The sequence below is a fragment of the Mytilus edulis genome, chromosome 1 (assembly GCF_963676685.1).
Source record: "Mytilus edulis chromosome 1, xbMytEdul2.2, whole genome shotgun sequence".
NCBI classification, from domain to species: Eukaryota; Metazoa; Mollusca; class Bivalvia; order Mytilida; family Mytilidae; genus Mytilus; species Mytilus edulis.
The window spans coordinates 35,195,851-35,218,054 of NC_092344.1; the positions used below are offsets into that span (position 1 = coordinate 35,195,851).

Sequence of the window (22,204 nt, forward strand, 5' to 3'; positions counted from 1 at the left end):
TTTACCAAATTGCTCGTTACATCTTCAGGATGAATTGCCTAATCCTGAAGATGTAACGAGCAATTTGGTAAAATAAATTTGTCGTAATCTTTTACGGTTGCGAAGGAGTAGTGGCCACAAGAAAAACAGTGTTTGGGGAGATAACTCTTACAACGCAAAGTATTTGGTTACGCAGTTGTCAGTTTTAAAAGCGCATACACTTTACGATATCATATTCCAAATATCTAAGCGAGATCTTTTGAAACATCAATACTACGCAAGAAAAAAATTAGGCGGAAGAAAAAAAAATTAAAAAAAAATTATAATAATCAGAACAAATTCAATAGGTCTTTCCACGGAAAGGTGGAAAGACCTAATAATCAGAACAAATTCAATAGGTCTTTCCACGGAAAGGTGGAAAGACCTAATAATCAGAACAAACCCTATAGGTCTTTCAACTGAAAGGTTGAAAGACCTAATAATCAGAACAAAATCAATAGGTCTTTCCACGGAAAAGTGGAAAGACCTAATAATCAGAACAAAACCTATAGGTCTTTCCACGGAAAGGTGGAAAGACCTAATAATCAGAAGAAATCCAATAGGTCTTTCCACGGAAAGGTGGAAAGACCTAATTAAAATTAAAAGATTAAAAAATACACAGAAAAACAGTTATCACCATGACAGAAAGAAACATTAAGGGCAAAGAACAATCCACAAAACACTACACAGAAAAATAGATCTAGATTGCAAGACACGATCCACACCATAAAATCGGATGTAATTAACGCACATGCTCCTTTGCACTTAGGGGCAGCAGTTCATCATATTTATTAACTCAATTTACATCATATCCGAATCTAAGCACTACTGGTTCCTGGATAAAATGATCGAATGGTATTTTATAGTTAATACATTGTTATTATTGTTTATTCAGTTAAATAATGATTTGAAATGTACAAACACATTTTGTCACAAGTACAAGTACAATGACAACACAACAAGAGGACCATTTTCACCGAAGAGTAAACAATTACATGAATATGAAACGATGCAGTGCAGGTTTAAAGTAAATACACCAAAGAGAGATGAGGTTGAAGGATTAGTGAATTATTTACAAAATGTGCAAGATTTTTTACAGTTAAATTTGACATATTCATCAGTATAACACAAATTTTTCCATCCTGAACAGTACTGGTCTTTATCTATACAAGGAGCTGCAGTGGTAGAAGTTGTGGACTGTAATGGTAATGCCATTAATCCATTTGCTGGCGGTGTTACTGAAAAAAAAAGAACATATTTATCCATTGATATTTGTTTCCGGCTGAGATAAAACATGTATTCATGAGTAATATGACAGATGAGATGATTTAATCTCATATTAAATAAATATTGCAAATCAAAGACGATCTTGTACATATTATAATTGAATTGAATTAAGATCGCTTTCGTTTATTGAATAAACAAATACATTTATACCCACAGATTTGGCAAATTGAGTCATCCTTTAATTCTATAAGTATGCTTATTTGAACATGGTAGAGTTGTTTCGTTAAACTATGTTCATTTTAATAGCCCAATTTAACCTTTGAAACCAAGTTGACCAAAACGTTGTACAATTAACAACCCTCCTCGATTCTTGTAAATTGAAATTTGTTTGCAGCTCTTCTTATTTGTTTTTCACATGTGTCAGTTTTCATGCATCTATCGTCATATAAACATCTTAAAATACTTTTTATAAATTGTTACTTGGATGGAGAGTTGGCTCATTGGCACTCATATCACATCTACCTATCTTAAAACATAGACACAATAGAAGTTTAAGTTGCACTTTGTAAATACAGCTGTTTCTCAAATCACGCCTCATTTGGGGAGATATATACTGAGTGCCAATGAAAACGCAACACTTGGTTTTTCAAAAATGAAATTTATATAAGAAATGATAATCTCTCAAAATCAATTGTTCTTGAAAATTAACTATTTTAACAATAGATCGATATTAAACACAAATGTTTTATTGTCATCTTTCGGGCGCAATAGGTAAACGAAACATCCAATGTCGAATCATCAACTAACAGTCCTAACAAAAAATGTTACAACCCCGTGGTGCAGCGAAATCTCGACAGCGCCGTGGAATTGATCATCCCGGACGTTTAATGTGATCCCGAGGAATGTTATTCCACTTGTCCCGCAAAGCAAACTCAAGCTGACTTTATGATATTGGAGGTGGTTTTCATCGTCTAAAACATGTCAAATCTGATGCAAAATTTGGTCGATCGGACCAAAATCCGGCGAAAAGCATGACTTTTAGCCAAGGCGGGTGCCAAATGTCTATGTAACCACCATTGACGTTTTTTTGTACATAATGAATGGTTTTTGGTCTACAGAATTCGATATTTACGCCAGACGGCCGTTTAAATGTCACTAAGGAAAGACTGTGGTGCTCTTAAACAATTTCTGCGCAAATGGTGCTTTCAACTGAATTGCTCCAAAGGTTCTACCGTGACCACCATTGAACTCTTTGACCTTTGGACAGCCATCATAGTCGATATCGGATATGTGAAAGGCCAAATGTATCGGTCTTGCTGAGCGTTTCTTGCTTTTTGTACTCCGGGATGTGGCTTATCATTAAATGATCCATTTTGGTTGAATTTGTGGATGATTTGGGTTATTGTAGAGGCTACAACTTCAGTCTTCTCGTAATTGTATACTGTGGAAGGCTTCGTTGGATCATGCACAAAACTGCATGTCGCTGGTTGTCGGAAAGTACTGGCATTTACTCAGATGTTTATTGCAGTCTCTAACAATAAGGGCGGGAAAATTCATGACATTAGCCAAGCTTTAAATGACAAAATCGTGAAAATGGTGCGTATGTTGAAAAGCGGTGAACTCGGTTTTTGTTCGTTCAAAATAACCCTTACTTCGCATTTGTTCCAAAAATCACTCAACCGTAAAGTTGTCGAAAATTGTCTTAAAATTCATTTTCAACCAACTATACAAAGTTCTTATATAAATAAAATAAAAATTATAAGATTTTTTGGAAAAACAAAAGTGTTGCGTTTTCATTGGCACTCAGTATATAATGTTCATAGATAATTAATTTTGTTTACGTCCTTGTTCCAAGATATAATCTCGTAGAGACATACCTTTGGAATGTTACCAGTACATATGCATATCGGTAAAATTGAAATCAATGGGAAACCTAAAGTCAAGGTAGGGATAGTACAGCATTTTACTATAAACTCTTAGAAGCGCGGGGCATATAAACGCTGGAAATATTCAGCACAGCTCTATATTTCGACCTTTGACAAAATAGTGTTAATGATCTTTCCATTCAAGGATATATATATATATTTTTCAAACCTCATAGTAAAAGTGGTACAGTTTTATCCGTTAAAGGAGTTCCTATTGAAAATTGCCTTGTCGATATCTAAAGAAATGCAACCTATAGGTTACTTGGTTTCATGCAAACTTTGAATAATTTTGAAACATTGCTGATTGGACCGCCCTTCAGTACATCAGCTTTGGATCGCTAAATACAGTAACTAGTACAATAATCATCAAGATTTTATTTTGATTGCCAAATAATTTTGTTGTGTACTGTTTGTTGTTGTTCTTTGAATTTTGATCAAATGTTGCCTTGTTCATTCATTAGTAAAACAAAATCAGTGTTTGTTATTTGATTAAGTAATATATAAATCAGTCATCAATAACATCTGTTCGCATACATTTTGATATTTGGGTACTAAATTACTTTGATAATAGGATATAAACAATAAACATCTTGTTTTAGTGACGTTGTTACCGGATGAAATAGGTACAATTTTTTCTGTATATAGTTTTGTCTCTGAATCAGATATTGTATGTTATATAACAATGCTAACAAAGTAGACAGGCTGTAATTTTAACGACCGAAATAAACAATAATTATAGTTATTCAAACATAATTAAGTGAAGTATTAAGAAGGTTTTTTTTCATACATATACACAAATGTTCTATTCTGATTAATTGATAAGTTATTGTTCCCTTCTTTTGTTTAATTTAAATTTTTTCCCCGCGTTAAACTTGATATCATGAAGCATTTATGGACACCAGTTTTCCGTCAGTTTTAGTTTGTTACCCCAATTTTGTTTTTGTCCATGCATTTATGAGTTTTGAACAGCGGTATACTACTGTTGCCTTTATTTCCCACTGAAGGTCATTTACCCCAAAAAATGTGTCGTGTACATTTAAATTTAAATTGCATCAAACATTCATATCATTTCCACTAGGTCTGTTCATCTGCTTGTTGACTGGATGGGACCATTCTGCAGGCAACTAGTAATTCGGTAATGGTATGATTTGAAATATATGTTTTTCATATAATACTTTAAGTTTATAAATACTAGTACTTAAACCGATGTTGCGAATCTTTCGGGTCACTATGACGGCAAATGAGTTTAGATGGTTTTTTTTTTATTATTATATTTATTTTCTTTGGTTTCCATGCTTCTCAAGCAATTTGCCTCGAGAGTAAATCCACAATGCTATGCAAGAAATACATGCCTTTCCCCTTGAATAAGTTCCATACATTCACATTAAGATGTTGATTTCTCTTGCGATTTGCTTTTTGAGCAATTGTTAGTGGGATATTTTTGACAGTAACTTGTTAACATTTCTATTTCTGCATTGTAAAATGATGTTATTCTGTTATATTAATTAACTATTAAAAAATACATGTGTGAACTACATAAGAGTCAAGTGATAAAACAGTGCAAAGGGAAAGTTAGATAATTAATTCAAAAATTAATACACAAGACAGAATGTTGAAAAGTCGGATAGGCATGTTAGAAACGATAAGTGCAAAAGGACACAATGTATAAAAGAATTTGTATAAAAAGCATTACAAATACAGGAATGAATGTTAAAACGGAAAAGTATTGAGCAATGCAAGGAGTGTTGAAAATTTGGTTAGGCAAGTTAGAATTTAAACAAGAAGTGCAAAATGACACGAGGTGCAAAAGATGTTGCAAAAGCATATAAATACAGGTGTGAATGTTAAAGCAAAAATTATTGGGTGATGCAAAGAATTGTACGTTTGACATTTATTCTTTTTTTTTTTAAATTTGAAAGAAATATTGAATGAATTGCAAACAGCTACGATAGAACGATTAATTAACGAAAATGGTATTAGTCAACAATTACTGAGTAACATTTATCGTTTTGGCGATATTTGGTAAATAAGTGAATTTCAATAAGTTCACTTGAAAATGAACTGTTTCCCCTTTCTTCATCAAGTATCTGGTCAAGTGTTTTTATTTCATTAAATTGGTTTGCAATTTCTACGTTCTACGTTAATCAAGTAAAGATAACATTTCTTGTTTATTTCGACCGGATTTGTAGGTAAAAATAAAGGAGCCACTTGGATGAAACGAGAAAATTATGTAATCTGAAAGTTGAAGTTATCTCCAATTTTGAATTTGAATTGCACGAATCATTAAATGACCGAATTCATAGATCAACTGACTATTTCAATCTCATTCTTATTTTACTGTTTTAAATCATATCTAAATGTTAATGTATACAAAAAAATATTTTTTATATTGTTAACTTTTTGCCCCACATTTTGAGTCTTTATACTTTAGAGCATTGATATCTAAAGCTAATAATAATCACGATAGATAAAATTTACAATTCATGAAATTTGGTGGTCAAAGCTGTTTTGAAATCGATTCTTAAAATTTTAAAAATGCATTACATTCATCACGTACAATCCTTTTTAATGGAAATGACAAACCTCTAACTATCTACTTGCCACTGTGATGAAATCCGTGACCAAAACCCATATGTGTATTACCATGTACTGCATATGTACAGTTGTTACAAGTATTGAAACAATGATCTCTGACATAGTCATTATGCGCACAGTATGTCGCCCATAAATGGCAACTTGGATCAAGATCAGGGCATACTGGATCTATAAAGAAAAAAAGAAAAATAATTTAAATTATTAGTTATAGCTAGGTAAATGTTAGGTCGACTATAATAAAACCTAAAACATAAGAAACAATTTGTGAATAGACTAGATTTGTATTACCCCTATTCATAGAAATCGATTTTAAATATATATTAAATATACAAAACAAAAATGAAAGGATAATTCAGTCAAAAACAATTCTCTCTTCAAATGTAGCTCACAAAAATAACTACAGCTGTAAAAGAGGGGGGGGGGGGGGTAAGATACCAGAGGGACTGTCAAACTCATAAATCGAAAATAAACTGACAACGCCATGGCTAAAAATAAAAAGACAAACAGACATATAACAGTACACATGACACAACATAGAAAACTAAAGATTTAGCAACAAGAACCCCATCAAAAACTGGGGGTGATCTCAGATGCTCAGGAAGGGTAAGTAAACTACCCACTACTTGATTAATGAGACATACTAGTATTTGAATTGAAACGTCAAAAGTCAATGAGATCGAGACTAAATAATGCCTTTTTAAATGATATTAAAAACCTCATTAACAGTCCCAAATATCGGATCTGGCCAGAATACGTTCTAACTCTGCTAATTCAAATTAAATCAAATTGAACTAATGGACATTGCAGTATAGAGTATTACATTAAAAATACAGTGTTCATATTTCACATTAAAAGCGAAGATTTTAAACATCTAAAATTTGATTATCAAAGAAACTGTTACAATCTCCATTCTAAAGTTTTAATTTACTCATAGGGACACCATCAGAAAGTTGTTCAAAGTTTATTGTAATTTGAATATAAAAGCTGAATATATAATAAAAGAAAAATCAATCTTTAATCTTTACTTTCATGACATCGCAGCTATTTTTTTTGCCTTCATTAGGAACACTCAAAATCAATTATTGTTTATTTACCTTCAAACACATTTTTTAATAATTATACATATTTCCATAACAATAAAATTATATTCAATTTCAATTCAATTTCAGATTCAGCACTGTATAATCATTGATTTGGAAGACAATATTCTAAAAAGCGTGCCTATGTACAATTTTGCTTTGAAGGACATTTTCAAATTTTTGTTACACCTACAAGTATACATATGAATCTATGATATTATTGTTACACCTACAAGTATACATATGAATCTATGATATTTTTGTTACACGTACAAGTATACATATGAATCTATGATATTATGATTCATCTTGTGTACTTCGTTTATATCCCATTTTTTTTTTATTATTTGTAGAAACAGTCATTTGTTTGTTTTATTTGTTATTATAACCAATACAATTGTTTGTGTTTATTCATACAAACCATGTACCCTTAAGATGTCGGACCACCTATTACTTCCTCCAATTTAGAACGTGAAAGCATGTCTACTCGGCCAAAAAATAGTGCGTTTTATGTCATTGTTCACTTAAACTAACCAACAAATTTGCAGAAATGAAACGTTTGGTGAAAGAGAAATATATAAAGACCATTTTGAGCTAAAATTTACTTGTCTATGAGTTTGCGTTCAACATTGTGGATTAATGCGCTCCGTGGTATACTCATTTAAGATTTCCAGAAAACCAGTGGTTATTTTAGTGGTACCTCTATTCAGGAGATCTCTTTTTTCTTATATGATTTTAAAGGTATATTGAAAATTGGTATGTACAAAGGTGATACCTGTACAATTCAGGATATACCTGGTTTCTATCAAAAGTTAAACTTAAGGTAAAATATTTAGAAAGCTGTGAAAATTGCAAAATTTGGTTGAACAAATAAGGACTTTTAATTGGTTGTCTGACACCTTAAAAGGAAGTAACCTAACTTAATACAGCACGTAATATTCTAGAGATTACAGAATTCAAACTAAAATACAATCATGCACCTTTTCAGTACGTTTGCAACTATTCTACATAAAGACAAAATGTAAAATGTCTGAGAACTAAAATAATAACATAATGTACTATATACGACAAATTTCACAAGCATTGATTTTGCCTAGCAATTTATGATGTGTTTTTTTTAAATGTTAAAGACAATCAAATTACCTCTTCCAACATGATTATTTTCGATACCCATGAGACTGTTTAACAAAATCAAATGGTTGTTATTTTGTGATTAAAGAAACAACAACTACATCAAATTACTGCCAGTATGTTTGAGAATTTTCTTTTAATCAACATAAACATCATAAGAATATTTACCAACGGTTCTGCAAATAAAAGAAAAGGTTTAACCTGTACCAAGTTGGAAAAAACAAGCCATACATCCTCTGCAAGGACAACAAAAATCATATTCCTTTATAAACATAGACTGACGACGCGGTTCTTACCAAGCTCTAAAGAAATAATAAAAGAAATCATGTTTTTTTTAAACCATTCGAACAGGATGAAAAAAAATAATACCCCCCCCCCCCAAAAAAAAAATAAAAAAAACAAGTTATGTATATTCAGATGAATTTTACTATATCTGCTGACACTACATGTTACCTGGTGGTGGGGTTGGGCAGGTATCGCAGGTTCCAGGACAATTTTTCGCTACATGATCATTGGTACTGCAATATTGCTTCCAGTGTTTACAGTTACTGTCACTATCTGGACAAAGTAATGGGTTTGGTGGAGGAGTCGGAGGAGTCGGAACAGTTACAGCTGAAATTAAAAATATGAATATTTCTGAAAAGACTAAAGTTAAACATGTTTGTTTTAATATTTTGTTTCTTATTTATGTTTATTAAATTGTATTTGCATTTTTAAGATAAAAAAAAACCACAGTCCTTCTCTTACATTTAAATCCATCGACAGTATACATTTATATTGCAAGTGATCTTGTTACGTGATATATGAACGTTGTCAAAATAAAATTTCAAATTTTAAAACATTTGAATATCTCAAGTTAGGTTATTATCAAGTACTAGTATACCAAAAATTTTGTGTATTCAGTTCTGTGATATTTTGCTAAAACTGTAATACAATTATCGTAGGAATATACCTGGGTTGTTAATCAAGTCTGTCCTCTGATTTGGATTTGCTGGAAATAGAAGAAAATGAATGATTTTTTTTCCTCTTAATTTGAATTAGAATTGTGTTAGATTCATCGATATCTGAACTCAATCATGCTGTTTGCTTCAAATATTTAAAAAAAAAAAACACCTTCCAGTCAGACAGATATCTTTAATCTATGAATAGTGCAGTAAGTGCTTAAATTGTTTTGCTATCGTGGCAAGTTTCATAGTTCCACCAAGACATAGCACAAATGCAATAAAATTTAGACATTTTTTTCTGTTTGAGCATTTCGGATGTAAATATTTCTTCGGAATATCGCTTATTCATAAGACATTTTAAATTTTATTTGTAAATAAGATATCTTATTGGAAGATTTTTATTCTTCAAGAAAAAATATACATATATAATTTGGAATAATGCATAACCTGGTGAGAGTGTTAAGATTTCTATCGGGACAAAACAATTTACGTTTAATACAAAAAAGGCATTAAGATATCGGCCTAAAAAGTAAAACTTGAATAATATATATACATATATGAGTTTGAATTATATTTTGCACATGCGTGTAAATAAAAGGGAGATCCTACAATATGAAAATTAAAAACAACAGAAAATATAAAAAGAGTTTTATTCTAGATTCAATTACAGTTCAGGTTAGATCATTGAAGGTTAGCGATTGCTAGAGATTAACATTGGTTATATCTACATTTTTAACTAATATATAGATGCTAACTAATCTAAAGTGTTCTAAATATGCATGCATATAGAAGTATTGTCTTAAGCGTTCATTTGAAAACAGTAGAATTAGACAATATTTTGTGTTATGAGCAGTCATAGTATTGAAAGTATAAAAGTATATTCAAACAATTGTATAGAAATTTTCCTCAATCGCTTTTCAATCTATTTAATGAACACTATGCTCTCTTGCAATCGCTAAACTTTTACATTATCATTTAAATTTTTGTAAATATCGTCTTCTTCCACTGCTTTCAACAATGCCAAATATGATTTGAAGCACAAAACCTGTTTGTTCTGGAAACATTGTGGTACTTCCAAAAATGGGTGCGTCACGATATTCTTCATTTTGGTTGGCTACTGATGTTTTGAAAACAAATCGTACCTTTGGCTTGAAACGTCTACCTACAGAAGAGAAATAGTTTATGGTTAGGGTACGTTTGACATGCAGTGTAAACAGAGACATGTACGGCTACGTTATCAAATTATTCTACATAATTATCTATTATCATAATTTATGTGGGTTATAAAAAAAGAGTAAAATAACAAAAATACTAAACTCCAAGGAAAATTCCTAACGGAAAGTCCCTAATTAAATGACAAAATCAAAAGATAAAACATCAAACGAATGGACAACTGTCATATTCCTGACTCGGTACAAGCATTTTCTTATGTAGAAAATGGTGGATTGAACCTTATTTTTATAGCGCTAAACCTCTCACTTGTATGACAGTCGCATATCGTCAATAAAATTACCAAACAAGTATCATGTTATTGCAATATTGAGTAAGGATCTTACCTGGAATTCCTTTTCTTGGGCGGTCTTGTTTGTCTGGATTTCTCTCTGTTGGAGATTTTTCCTCGGACTTCTGTCTTTGGGTTAAGTTTGTTGGTGGCTTTCCATTTGTATTTAATTCCTGATTGCCTCGGTTATGAATCTGTTCGGGTAGTTCTGGTCTGTTACGCGAGTTTTTGTTATTCGGTTGGATATTAGAGTCGTCTGTCTGGCTTATTTTAAGCTCAAACCATTTTGGAATTTTTCTTGTAGGTGTCGGGGTTGTAGTTGTTGTCGTTGTAGTTGAAGTGGTTGTTGACCTAGTTGTTATTTCTCTATTCTTTATTGGCTTTTCATGTTCATTTCCCTGTTCATTTTGATGTGATTTAAAAACAGTACTTCTAAATGAAAATACTGGACCATTTATTGTCATTTGTGCATACACTGGACTAATATCTTTAGAATTATCATCTGTATAATTTTTCGGTTTTGTCGAGTCGTCATATAGAGATTTTGTCTTTGAAGGTTCTTCACTTGGAATTACTAAGTTTTCTAACGTTTCATTCTGTTTTACATTTTCCTGCGGTTTCAATTCTTCTAATCCAAAAGCACTTTCATGCATAAAGAGTTGAAGCTGATTGACAGGTATATTTGCATGTTTAGGTATTGGGTCTGTTGGTCGAATAGTAATGACTTCTTCTATTTGTTGTTTTGAAGCAGGGCTTGAGTTTTGATTGAAACTATCAAAAAATGGAGGCGTTGTTAGTCCTCTGTTGAAACTATCCAGAAACAAAGGATTTACAGGTCCATTGTTCCACCAATTTCGTGGAAGCTGTCTTGAAACTGTGTAATGTAATCTTATACGAGTTATTGGCAACAGTTTACACGATAATCAAATAAGAAGAAAAAAATAAGTGCAAATGTTATTTTCATATAATGATAACCTGATTTAACAAGCAATGTATTTGTTGGACACATATTATAACAGATCTGCTGCTGTCATTTTTGGTAGTACATATTCTCATAGTTTACATTTTTTGGATCCATACATATACTACACCGTGTAAGACCCCTCCCTTCCCCTCGACCCTCCAAAAAAAAAAATTAGAAGTTTTTAAATAAAATCCAGTTAAAAACACACGACGAACAAATTACATCTACAGATCTTTTTTTAATTTTTTTTTTATACAAGATGATTTAAAGATTATCGTTAAAGACTCTTTGAATGACACACGTGTTCTTTTATATGATGGAATATTTAATAAATACTTACCTCTTTTTTGTTTCTGCACATCATCAAATGACAATATGGGTTTAACTCGTGGTCTTGGTGGACGTCGATTTTGTACAGAAACTCTAGGTCGAGACAGTCCACTTTCTAAAATTTATTCATAGTCAATTTGAAAAAAATATATACATTTCTAAAATCATGATGACGACTTATGTTTAAAATTGATTAAATTCAGGTTGATTGTGATAGTTTAAGAAAAGTATCACGTGGAAAGTTAACCAAAAAAACCCAAACAGAATAAAGGTACTTAAATAGATTTTAGTTTGTCAGACTGGGAGTCAATTCTTCCTATATTTGTTAGTAACGTGGTCCGTTAGTAAAAGATGGGAATATGGGAAGATGGCAGGGTCTTGAAAGAGAAAATAGAGTATGCCATCTTTGTGACTCAACTGACATTGAACTGAATTCTATGTTTTATCCAATGTGTACAAATACTGTACAATAAGAACAACTGTGTAAATTTATTAAAATTATAAATGTGAAAGTATGTCCTCTTAGTTAAACTATGTAACTTACATGTAGTATTTCACACATGCATCTATTTAGTCTATTTATGTATATATATGTACCATTCTCTGTAACTTTGTATTTAATTTATGAAAATAAAAGATTCATTCATTAATGCATAAAACATAATCAACTACAGATATCATATATATATCCGACTTACTGACACATAATTTGTCCATACATCGTTCTCCTAGATCACATAAAGTACACGGATTTCCTGCTTCAAATGGCATCTGTCCTAGAGTGTTACCTCTATGAAAGAAACATAATACCTCCATTATTAGTAAAATATAAGATCATAAACAAGTTTTTTTTTATATGTAATAGAGAATTGCTTTACTAAATGACTGAATTTGAAATGTTCTAAAAGAAATGATGAAATTTCGGATAGTAATAAAAATTCATGAAAATAATACAGAAAACTTGAACATGTACATTTTAAAAAAAATAATCAATTATTATATATTACGAAAATTATTAAGATTAACAAATAATGTAATTCGTAAAGTTATCTTGCAGAAGCTTGCTTCATGCAGTTAAGAAAACAGGACTCGATTCAATACCCAAACAAGACACACACCGAAAAATGTTATCTCATGCTAGTTTACTGTCAAATGGTCTATACACAACACATATGCCGTTAATATTCCAAGGCTGGGAAAGTCCGACTTCATAAGCCAATAATATTAAACTCTGTCCAAACGATGCCTCGTTTTGTTAATCATTCATAGAAGAACGAAGCAATAGAATTGCAAAAACGTGATGGATGTTACCAAAAAATAATTAATCATGTCATACTATGAATTAAAATAAAGATAAAATAAGAATTGTATATGATTGTCTTGATATTTTCCTAAATTATTTAAAGAAAATATTTCCACTTCTTAAAAGATATATTCGTCACCGCATAATTATATGTGGTACTTGTGAAATTTATATTTAAATATTAAATAAACAACACATCTTTATTGTCAGAAAACACATAAGACATTGTACAATATACAAACATACATGTACTATAAACACTGATTTTTGTTCACACTTCTTTATATTTTAAATTGTTTTGTTTATTGAATTGTATAAATCAGTTCATGTTTACTATAACCCTTCATGTTTTATCTGAGTGAAAGTCCGTCGTCAGGACTTTCCTATATATAACATCTGAACCATGTAAGTGTTAGTAATGAAATATATGCGTGCTTTATACAATAGTGCTCAAAGACGAACAAAACATGTGCTGTAACTATGTACCAGTAAAAAACATATAGGGAATGCAATTTGGGAAAGTATTCCTTTTAATAATTTTTAAAATGCCAATGGGGAATGTTAAGATGAATTATTAAATTTTTGACATGTAATTTTGTAGACTCAAATGTTACATACATGAATCAAGCTATTATTAGTTGTTAATGAAGTGAGGAAATGAAATTAAAAATGTTAAACATTCACAAACTTTGGATTGTAAAGACATGTAATGAACCAGCCATTATTAACAAATTCCTCCACTAAATTCAGTTTTGCACATCGATGAGCAGCACACCCAACTTCGTCCGTTTTCGACCAAACCACCTGCAATTTATTTTAGCATATATATTTCTGCATAACTGTTTTCTACCCATCCCATTTGTACATTAACATCTAGCAAACAAGCAATATGTTCAAATTATGTTGCTGAGTCATAGGAACTAGATTATCATAAGTAATATAAGAAAAAACGATTCGTTAACAGTATAACTTTTGAACAAATGTTTTGCGAATATTTCGGCCATTGTTTTTATCAATATAATACGAATGGTAGCTTCATAGTTCCAAGAAAATAACTTTCATCACCGTTCTTCTTTAAAAATCCTTTCCGTTTCACTAAATTATCAAATAAGAAGGTAGGTGTAGTTTAAGAAATGTGTAGTCAATTTTGTATGATAATCTAGGTATCTATGATAATAAATTACTATTCTAAAATATATAAATATAGAATATTGTTGATCTCAAAGATTTCCAGAATTCTAAATCATAACTGTCATAGCTAATTTTGTTGATGACAAAGTTACAATATTGTACTTTAAAATCTGGAAATCTTCATATTTAATTGTGATGTAATGCTATATAATAGCATATTTGATTCAGTACGCACATGAAGTTTCAGTTAAAACGTACTCTTGGCGGTTAACATCATGTGAATGCTGGTGATTGCTAGTGATTCAATCGGAAATTGTAGAAGACCCTTTGCATTTTACCTGTGTCAATAGTCGGTAACGAGACTTCCTGTAATGAGGGACGAAAGATACCAGAGGGACAGTCAAACTCATAAATCGAAAATAAACTGACAACGTCATGGCTAAAAATGAAAAAGACAAACAGACAAATAATAGTACACATTAATTATAAATCTCTTATAGGACTTATAACCAAACAATGTTATAATAATTTCCTTAATTAAATCGTCTGCACACACATATAATTGATTTTAAGTCACCTCACTTGAAACAAACGTAACATCTTCTTTTTGTTTTTACATTTTTTGACGACCCTGAACCTAGCATGTACAGAGGTTTTTTTTATCTTTATGTACAGAGGTGTTTTATAATTACTACACAAGATCTGTACAGATCCTTAAAACCTTTTTTTTTTGTATCCGACAGGTTATTACTTTTTTAAACAGAGGCAATCACCCTGTTTCACTGCTACTCACCCTACAGTAATTTTAAACTGAAACCCCTATGTTTGTACTGTCTGAGGAATAAATAATAACGATTTTTAAACGTATCATGTTTAGTTTTAAACACTGTGTTACATGCATTCATACAAAAGCTAACTCTGGCGATTAATGTTATTTTATCATTCAATTCATTGTACTATAAGCATTACATCACAATATATAATCTCTTGATGATATCAAGTAATTTACATTTCAAGTACAAATGTATATTGTCAAATTATCCAATAAATTAAAAAAAATTGAAATGTAAAATTATCGAATCTAAAGCAATTTCTATAATTCAAGTAATTTTTTTCATCAACTTTTTCAGCAGATTTCTGAAATTGCACTGTCAAAATATCTTAAAAAAAATAATTTTGAAACTTGAAATGTAAAATTATCAAATATCAAGCAACTTCATAGACCAAAACATATATAAAACGAACAATACAAACTTTGGACTATAATGACAGATAAAGAACCAGGACTTTAATGCATAATGAGTCGGCAGATTTAAAGAAGCACATCGATAAGCTGCACAACCGATTTCTGAACTCTTCGCCCAAACCATCTGAAAAGATTTTGATATCAGAACACTAAGTGTATTTTTAAACATTAACTATATTTCCCTTTTGAGAGTTATTTTTGGAATAAACTTATCTAGAAAAAAAATCTATTACTAGTATATTATAAAAACACTATATTTGAAATGAATTTTTTTTTGCATCTTTTTTTATTATAAAAGAAATTATTTCGACTTGTAAGCCATGCGATTTATTGCATTCTAGTGTATAAATCGAAACAACAAATGGTATGTCATTATAAAGAAAGCTGAAACCTTGAGGGCAATGATTGATCGAGAGACAAATTAAAGAAACCAGAAAAAAAACCAGGAGGTATACAAAGCGTGGACAGAAATATTCAAGTTTTGGGTTATAGCATATCTCGTTTTTCACTACTAACAATCGTACTTTCAAATATATTTCAATAAAAAAAGAGAGTTGCAATTTCCCTGTCGATGCACATCCAAGGACGATAATCCTAATGAATTATAGTTATTTTGAACTTTAAAAAAAACCCACATTTTTCATAAAATGTTGGCGTGAAATCGCTTATAAAGCATTTTTCCAAAAAATATGAAAATAAATAGATGTGGTATCATTGTCAATGCCTCAAATCTCTATAACTGAGAGACACATGACACACCAATTAGCACTATAGGACGCCTTAATATGTCTATTTTCAAGGAGCAGTATGCGTGTCTAAAAACCTTGCTCATATGAACATTTGATGTACATTTCATAAAATATTCGATAGGATCTCCTAAATGTAGGCATGACAGTGATTAGAATACAACTTCAATATGATTTACATGTCTAAGGGTCATAATTCGTACTCATATAGTTGATCAGCAAATTTTGGAAATTGTGTAGGGCGTTGCTGGTATAAACATTTGATATGAATTTCCCGACAATCTGACAAGAAAATACAGGCAAGGTTGAGAGCGCTTACACTGCTTATTTCTTTAGAATTAACAAAAATTTCCAAGGGAGATTACTCCTGTTAAATAATCAGCGATGACATTAACGGACGCCCGATATTTTATGTTTTATGTGGTGTTTTTTTTTTTATTAATTTAAAAGAGAGAAGCTTGAACTAAAAAAAAACATGGCTTTGAAAAATATTTTACTGAAAGATATACCTGAACAAATTACCTGAGTATAACTGCAAGCATCTGTACAATCACCCGATCGTCTCCAACCATATTTTTCGGAATACCACGTGTCAATGGCACGTTCTATCAATACCTGATCTGGTAATGCCGACTCTAGATAAAACATATTTTCTCCACTTGTCCCAGCTAAGAATTGGTACCAACAACGACCAACCCATTTCTCGGCTTCTCTTGCAAGTTTATCACTCCATCTCTATGTAAAGAAACATAAGAAATAAATGTTTTAATGAAATTTAAGTTTTGACTGAATCAATGTGGATGCATGTTTTACAATCCTCTTATTAAATAAATATATATGAATCATGGTATCTATGATGGGTTTAATCGTTAAAACTGTTTCGTTGGTCTTTTGCTTTGTTGGTTTTAAAATACAATCATAGGAATGGAATCGTAAAGTTTCAGATCAGAAATAAAGATAGAAGAAAAAGAGGAGCAGCAAGAAACAATAAGTGAAAACTAGTTCATTTCAAAATGTGTGGTGTAAAATCTGCAATGAATCATTTGTCATTGTTTTATTATTCAATCTTAACTACATGATTTCACATCTAGTTATTCATATAAATCATATAAATCACGAATACGTATACAAAGTTTCACCAGCTTGTACCTGGTGCCATCATGCAACATTTTTCAATGAATCAGTAAATTGATACCAACATGATATAAAAGAAGCCACCCTCCATACATTTTCATTTCATTTTCTTTTCATTAATAATATCTATTTGGAAAATTAAAATAGCAAATCCCCCATCTAAACTGTTAAACATAAAGTGTCGCATCACAAAGGGGTAGTCATCTATTTGCTTTGGATTTCGCTTTCACTAAACGCATTATTTTTCTCTTTTCTCGTCAACAAATACAGCTTATTAGTCAACGGATGCGAACATTGGAGATACCAAAAGTAGAGGCTAATCAAACTATCAGTTAATTCTGGTAGTTAAAAAAAATATGTATCATTTAGTTATCATTATACAACAAACAGACAAGCGCTTCACTTCAATACAAGAAGAGTCTATATAAATCAGGAAATGTACTTATCTCACTTGAACATAATAGTGCCAAGTCTAGTCCACTCTATGTTTTTTGTTATGTGTATTCATCTTTGTATTCATATGATGAGTTAAACCTTTTTTAACTGACTTTTATAGTTTGTTCTTATATATGTTTTACTGTTACACTACAGTCCCAGGTAAGGGGAATTTTGTGTTCTTGGAACGAGTTTAACCCCGCCACATTATGTATGTGCCTGTCCCAAGTCAAGAGCCTCTAATTCACCGTGGAATCAGAACTGTATTGTATGCCGTTATACTCCAGTTTGTACTTTTCTGTCAAAAACTGCCTTCAGACGTAGGAGGTTTCATATGGTTGAGTTCTTACGGTTGACGTAGTTTTTTTTTATGTCATTATTTTTGTTTCCTGTTTGTTTATTGGGATTTTTTAGTGTGAATATCCTACATATTTTTGTAAATTGGTCGTGTTATTGTTTTACGTCAGTCCTTTATTCTACATTGGTCAGAGGTATAGGGGAGGATTTATATCTGACAAAACATGTTTAATTGTTGAAGGGCGTACGGTAACCTATAGTTAAAATTGAGAATGGAAATGGGGAATGTGCCAAAGAGACAACAACCCGACCATAGAAAAAAAAAACCAGCAGAAGGTCCCCAACAGGTCTTCAATGTAGCGAGAAATTCCCGCACCCGGAGGCGTCCTTCAACTGGCCCCTGAACAAATATATACTAGTTCAGTGATAATGAACGCCATACTAATTTCCAAATTGTACACAAGAAACTAAAATTAAAATAATACAAGACTAACAAAGGCCAGAGGCTCCTGACTTGGGACAGGCGCAAAAATGCGGCGGGGTTAAACATGTTTGTGAGATCTCAACCCTCCCCCTATACCTCTAGCCAATGTAGAAAAGTAAACGCATAACAATACGCACATTAAAATTCTAGTACTCAATGCTATTTAGAGGCCTCCTGAAAACCACTTCCGGGTGCAGTATTTTCTCGCTGCGTTGAGGACCCATTGGTGGCTATCGGTTGTTGTCTACTCTTTGATAGGGTTGTTGTCTCTGACATATTCACCATTTCCATTCTCAATTTTATCTTACATTTTTTTTTATATATGAATATTAATTTCAAACAGCATGATACAGATTTGACATTTTTTTCGTTTTTCTGCTTTTTTGTTTTTCGTTTATTGTTGCTTTTTGTATTTTGTCCTTACGTTTTTTCACGTCATTGGATACCCTAACTTTTCAGATTGTATTACGCAAATAGGTTGATTCAGAAACAAATTGCAAACAACAAAATTACAGGAATAAGTGTGTTTGACTAACAAAATTATCATTTGTTATTTAGCCCGATAAAAAAAATTATAGGGTAGAAAGTCATATGAATATATGAAGATGCAAAATAGTTGTTTTCATATTTAATCAATAATTAATATATTGGTTAGGTGGTTGATAGGTTTTTGGTTGCTAAACGTCCGGTGGGAATTAGTTCATTCATGTTAAGGACGAGAACAATTATTAATATATCCAAAAGGCAGTTAATGTAATAAAAGAGTCGACCGGGTTAAAGGTGTGAAAATTTAGAGTGTCACAAGAAAATAAGAATAAATTTCATAGGACCCCTCAAAGAGATGTTGCAAGGGTTCTTATATGCAGAGAGAATGACACCCTTTTTACATGATTTTTCTGTTGTTTACATCCAAACATATGCCCCACTTTGGCAAGGGTTTTAAATCGGGTTGGAAGAAGACCATTGATTGATACTTTGCAGAAAACAACCAGAACGGTAGTTTTTGTATATTAAAGATGAATTTACAAAAAAAAGTCAGTTCAAATTTTATTTTGTACAATATAGTTGATATTTTATTAATGAACAATGTTCCCTTTTCAGATAACTACATGAAATTCCTTTCTTTTTTCGTTGTAAACTTGCGATTCCTTAATATCACAAGTTATAAATCCGAAAGTTAGATTTTTTAAAGATCATTGTCATAAGACAAAGAAATACACATTACAAAATATCAATTGTAGAATATGTATAGTTAAGAAATGTTGATCTCAACGGTTTTTTTATGATTAAAGTTTGTTGATCTCAGTGACTGGAATGACCCCTAGAAACACCTAAACTATATTTCTGATATATTCTTATACCTTGTGATTATAATCCTTTACTTGTAGTATTCATCGAAAGGTCATCCCCAGGAGCTCATATTGAAAATTATTTAAAATCAAACATAAACTAAACAAAAAACATTAACAATGGAGCTTGCATTTGAACAATTTCCAAAAAACTTCTTCGGAGAGATTTTTAACTTATTTTTACTATACCCTGTTCCGTAAAAAGATTTGAAAAATTTGATAGCTTTAATTATACATTTTTCTTTCTTAATTTAGTTACGATATATTATGATGTTGTTGAACAGTTTCTTGGTGAAATTTTGTTTCTCTCTTTTAATATATTTCTGCATTTTATATCATTACAATTCTAACAAATGCTTTTTATTCATTCAATCGGCAAAAATCATGGAAACAATAGTTAAACATTCCTTAAAATAGAAAAAAAATGAAGTCCGCGTGTCAATTGTCAGAGGAAAATGACATTTATTACCGCAACGACATCTATACCATGATTAATCATAAATTTGGTCTGAAACAATTTGTAGATAGTTACATGTATATCTTCTTTATATTAGTATGATTATGATTTACACGCGCATGTGATTACTAAGAACTATAACTTGTAAACTATTTTATTTAGAATATTGATATCCAACGCAGTTTTTATATCATTAAGTTTGAGTTATTATAATATTCCGATTTCTAAATTATAAAAAAAAAAGTATTTCGATATGAGCATGTTATAACTAAATAGTCAATAAAATACGAAGATGAATCGGACAACCCTGTAACACCCCTATCGTTGGAATAATAACTTATTATAGTCTACTGCGTAGTTTTTTCACAGACAGTTAAATATCTTTTATGTAATGAAAACCAAAACGACACAGTCTTGACATTTGTCATTAGTGACCGTAACATTATTATCAATTATGACAGTTTTCTGTTTTAACGGCAAAAGATACAGCTATCTACACACAATAAAAACACATTAATCAAGTATGTGTATGCCTATTGTATGGTATGTAACTTTTACACCTTACATGTCATATTTATTGTTATTCACTTTGTCTCTACAATGTTACTCCCAATTTTATGTGCATTGATAATAAAATGACCACTACAACATGTTTTCTCCTTTTGTCATTATATAACAACATGACCGCCGACAAATGTTATTATGAAACGAAATAGAATTTCTATTCTATACCGAATTTCTTTATTCTTTACGTCTACCTTTTTACTCAGTATATATTTTCTCCTTTCGAATATATATTATTCAAAAAAAATAAAGCAGTTAAAAAATGTCTCCGTCGTTTTTGTTGTGATTGGAATTGTTTAATTCACATTTTCTCAAAACTTTCATTGTCTTATTGTTTACAGTGATGTTCTATACTTTGAATTGAGATATTACAAGTCTAACAGACAGATGCTTACTAAAGTTAGAAAAAAAACATAAGTAATTTAAAAATTATCTTTTAGAATAAGTTTATCAACTCCCCTAATCTTTGATATTTCCTAGCATACAATATGAATGTAATAAAAGCGGATTTTTCAACTTTCGCTCATCTGAAGAAAAATCTTTGTTTTTACCTAAAAATATACGTATTTTTCATAAATTAATTCGAAATCTAAATTTTAAGAATCTAACTGAAATAAATTGAATTGAGCGTAGAAGATCAAAGTTACATGCTAGAATAACAACCAAATAGGATACCTTATGCTGGAACATGTCCTTCACGTTTATATAATATATATATACGTACCATTTTTTTCATGTTTGACGCTCCTTGTAATCCTCGATAACCATTGTGTAATTTCAGAATTAAATCCTTTTGTTTAGATAGATCAACTTTTTGTCCATTTCCAGTAGTAAAAATTAATGTAAAAGAAACTAATAATTTTAAGAAAATTAACATGATGTGAGTCCAGTATAAACCCCAAAAACGGACTAAAGTTATTCTGTCGTTTCCGGTGGATGAAGGTGTAAGACCACGTGACTATTCAAGAATAAGTAGATATGTCATGATTATATCTGAATATTGTTAATCATTGCACATAGGAACAAGATGGTTTTTTTTGTGTCTAAAATCTCATAAATACGTTAAGGTGTTGAGGCAGAAAAAAAATGTAAAACAAACACTTTAAGGAAACTGTTCATTTTGATGACGTGTTTCACATATAACATAAAATAATCACAATTGGCCAAATAACAACGTGTATGTCTCAGTAATGTCAAATAAAGACATGAGGAACTCTTCTTTTTCACCACACATTATCATCGTAAATGAAACAAAATAGATTGTACGATAGTACAACAAACTATCTCTCAGTCTACACGGGAAATGTTTTATAGTACTGCTTAATATATCTGGCTCAAGTCAAT

At 31.0% G+C, this 22,204-nt stretch overlaps 1 protein-coding gene across 4 annotated transcripts; it reads right to left on the reverse strand.

The window, feature by feature from the left end:
* Nucleotides 1–890: 890 nt before the first annotated feature.
* On the reverse strand, nucleotides 891–21,800 carry LOC139481832 (uncharacterized). 4 transcript variants are annotated; one of them, XM_071265356.1, is made up of 11 exons: nucleotides 21,585–21,800; nucleotides 16,663–16,875; nucleotides 13,706–13,821; nucleotides 12,413–12,504; nucleotides 11,725–11,829; nucleotides 10,476–11,294; nucleotides 9,965–10,081; nucleotides 8,928–8,966; nucleotides 8,429–8,587; nucleotides 5,772–5,933; nucleotides 891–1,256 (listed from the first exon to the last, which is right to left on the reverse strand). In XM_071265356.1, exons 1-11 carry the CDS (start codon nucleotides 21,735–21,737, stop codon nucleotides 1,087–1,089), a joined length of 2,145 nt encoding a protein of 714 aa, XP_071121457.1. In that variant the 5' UTR covers nucleotides 21,738–21,800; the 3' UTR covers nucleotides 891–1,086. The 4 variants fall into 4 exon arrangements, with proteins under 4 accessions (XP_071121457.1, XP_071121465.1, XP_071121451.1 ...); XM_071265364.1 differs by lacking the exon at nucleotides 13,706–13,821 and adding an exon at nucleotides 15,403–15,518 and having other exon boundaries at nucleotides 5,814–5,933; nucleotides 21,585–21,798; XM_071265350.1 differs by lacking the exon at nucleotides 13,706–13,821 and adding an exon at nucleotides 15,403–15,518 and having other exon boundaries at nucleotides 21,585–21,798.
* Between the last annotated feature and the right edge of the window lie 404 nt (nucleotides 21,801–22,204).